Below are 2,786 nucleotides of genomic sequence, written 5' to 3'. Positions count from 1 at the left end.
TGGAGTGCAGTGGCACAACCCAGGCTCACTGCAACCTCTTCCTCCCAGGATCAAGCCGTTCTCTCGCTTTAGCCCCTACTTCAGCTGGGATTACAGGCGTGTGCCACCACCACCCCCGGCTAATTTTTGTATTTTTAGTAGAGACAGGGTTTCATTATTTTGGACAGTCAGGTCTCAAGCTCCTGGCCTCAAGTGATCTGCCCACCACAGCTTCCCAAAGTGGTGGCATTACAGGCACCATGCCCAACCTCTATGTTGTATTTCTGTTAAAAATGTTTATCTAGAATGTAATAATAGGAAAACAGACAAATACAAACACAACCTGCAAAACAATTCACCTGGATTCTTCAGCATGCTCTGAAAGACAAAGTCTGAGGAACTGTCCTAGATTAAGAGCAGCTAAAGAGACGTGATAACTAAATGTAGTATCTGAACCAGGATTAGATTCTGAATCATGAACAAACTTACCAAGGAAATTATTGGGACTACTGGGACATTTGAATATGGGCTGAATATTATATACAAATATTTTATCAGCTGGGCACGGTGGCTCACACCTGTAATCTCAGCACTTTGGGAGGCCGAGGCAGGTGGATCACAAGATCAGGAGTTCGAGACCAGCCTGGCCAATATGGTGAAACCCCACCTCTACTAAAAATACAAAAATTAGCCAGGTGTGGTGGCATGTGCCTGTAGTCCCGTCTACTCAGGAAACTGGGGCAGAAGAATCACTTGAACCCAGGAAGCAGAGGTTGCAGTGAGCCAAGATCATGCCATTGCACTCCAGCCTTGGGAAACGGAGCAAGACTCTGACTTAAAAAAAAATAGTTCTGGCTGGACATGGTAGCTCATGCCTGTAATCTCAGCACTTTGGGAGGCTAAGGCGGGCAGATGGCTTGAGCTCAGGAGTTCAAGACCAGCCTGGGTGACAAAGTGAGACCTGTCTCTACAAAAAATACAAAATATTAGCTGGGCATAGTGGTGCACACCTATAGTTCCAGCTACTTGGGAGACAGAGGTGGAAGGATGGCTTGAACCTGGGAGGCAGAAGTTGCAGTGAGCCAAGGTCAGGCCATTGCACTTCAGCCTAGGTGACAGAGCCAGACCCTGTCTCAAAAATAAATTTTAGTGATCCCTTCAGCAGCACGTATGCTTAAATTGGAACAATATGGAGAAAATTAGCATGACCCCTGTGCAAGGATGACACAGAAATTCATGAAGCATTTCATATAAAGCCAAAAATGTTAAAAAATGTTTTAATTAAGAATAGTCACACATTAAGATACCTAGAACCTTCTATATTTTCTCAATGTACCCTACTCTGTCAAATGGGAACTGGAATCCATTATCTGAGAAGGCATTACCTTTAGTAGCAAGATTCAAGTCAAAGTCCCTGTTCCACATTCTGGAACATCAGGTTGTAGTCAGTGTGGGTCTATCAAAGGCAGCAACTCTCCACAACGAGAATTCAGTTTCAGACATGCCAAGTCATCTGACCGTGTGGGCCCAATGTTCAGTATTGCAATTGGCAGCTTCTTCTCCTGGGCAGTGAGGATAAACCTGTAACCAGAGTACACCTGCACAGGAAAAGACACACATAAGAATGTATAGGTTCTCCAGATCTAGAAAAAGTTAAACTAGCCAGGCACGGTGGCTCACGCCTGTAATCCCAGCAGTTTGGGAAGCTGAAGCAGGCAGATCATGAGGGCAGGAGTTTGAGACCAGCCTGGCCATGATGGTGAAATCCTGTCTCTACTAAAAATACAAAAATTAGCCGGGCGTGGTGCTAGGTGCCTGTAATCCCAGCTACTTGGGAGGCTGAAGCAAGAGAATTGCTTGAACCCAGGAGGCAGAGGTTGCAGTGAGCTGAGATGGCACCATTGTACTCCAGCCTGGGTGATAGAGCAAGACTCTGTCTCAAAAAAAAAAAAAAAAAAAAAAAGCCAGGCTCAGTGGCTCACGCCTATAATCGCAGCACTTTGGGAGGCTGAGGCAGGCAGATCACGAGGTCAGGAGATCGAGACCATCCTGGCTAACGTGAAACCCCGCCTCTACTAAAAATACGAAAAATTAGCTGGGCATGGTGGCACGCGCCTATAGTCCCAGCTACTCAGGAGGCTGAGGCTGGAGAACCACTTGAACCTGGGAGGCAGAGGTTGCAGTGAGCTGAGATGGCACCATTGCACTCCAGCCTGGGTGACAGAGCGAGAGCGAGACTCCCTCTCAAAAAAAAAAAAAGAAAAAAATTAAACCAAACAGGGGGGTCTCTCAGGGACTTCCAATTCCACACAAGGGGTAGTTACCACTCTAGCCAACTCAGATACCTGCAAGGATGATCCCACCACCAAGAGGGAGTCAGCTTCTTTTACACGCTTGTGCACAAAATCAACCTTGTCAGGGTTCACTGTGTCTCCGAAGAAAACGACATCTGGTTTCAGACGGCCTCCACATTGAACACAGGATGGGACCTGAAAGCTCTGGACTTGCTCCTCTGAGAGAAAGACGTCACCATCGGGAGCCAGACCATGGGCCTCCGCACTCCAGGTGGGGTTCAGGACTTGGAAGCGCTCCTGCAGCACCACCCGGGGAGTCTGTTCCCCACAATCCAAGCACAGGACCCTGGAACCAAGGAAGACACCGACTGAACAGCCTGTCCTTGGGAGGCACACAGCTGCCAGAGACGTTTCATCCCCAACCATTTCCAGCCCTTCCATCACTGCTTCTTTCCCTCACACACAATCCCTACCCCACTTTAGGTATACTTTCTATTTTATTTTTTTATTTTT

At 47.4% G+C, this 2,786-nt stretch overlaps 1 protein-coding gene and 1 non-coding gene across 3 annotated transcripts in view; one reads left to right on the top strand and one right to left on the bottom strand.

Moving 5' to 3' along the window:
• The first annotated feature begins 1,128 nt into the window (after window positions 1-1,128).
• Window positions 1,129-1,235, top strand: LOC119468459. Its single transcript, XR_005197140.1, has one exon. It is a non-coding gene; the product is annotated as a U6 spliceosomal RNA (small nuclear RNA).
• The window catches only part of SIRT4 (sirtuin 4), a 14,329-nt gene continuing 12,764 nt past the window's right edge, over window positions 1,222-2,786 (bottom strand). The window contains exon 4 of one of the 2 annotated variants that reach the window (XM_037731964.1): window positions 1,222-1,577. In XM_037731964.1, the coding sequence (XP_037587892.1) occupies window positions 1,425-1,577 (153 nt within the window). In that variant the 3' untranslated portion in view covers window positions 1,222-1,424. The remainder of the gene's footprint in view (window positions 1,578-2,786) is intronic. The other variant, XM_017510232.2, reaches the window with a different exon arrangement.

The sequence above is a fragment of the Cebus imitator genome, unplaced genomic scaffold (assembly GCF_001604975.1).
Source record: "Cebus imitator isolate Cc_AM_T3 unplaced genomic scaffold, Cebus_imitator-1.0 Scaffold434, whole genome shotgun sequence".
In the NCBI taxonomy this organism is placed as follows: domain Eukaryota; kingdom Metazoa; phylum Chordata; class Mammalia; order Primates; family Cebidae; genus Cebus; species Cebus imitator.
Note: the sequence above shows the minus strand (reverse complement) of the source record. Positions and strands in the feature narration are given on the sequence as shown.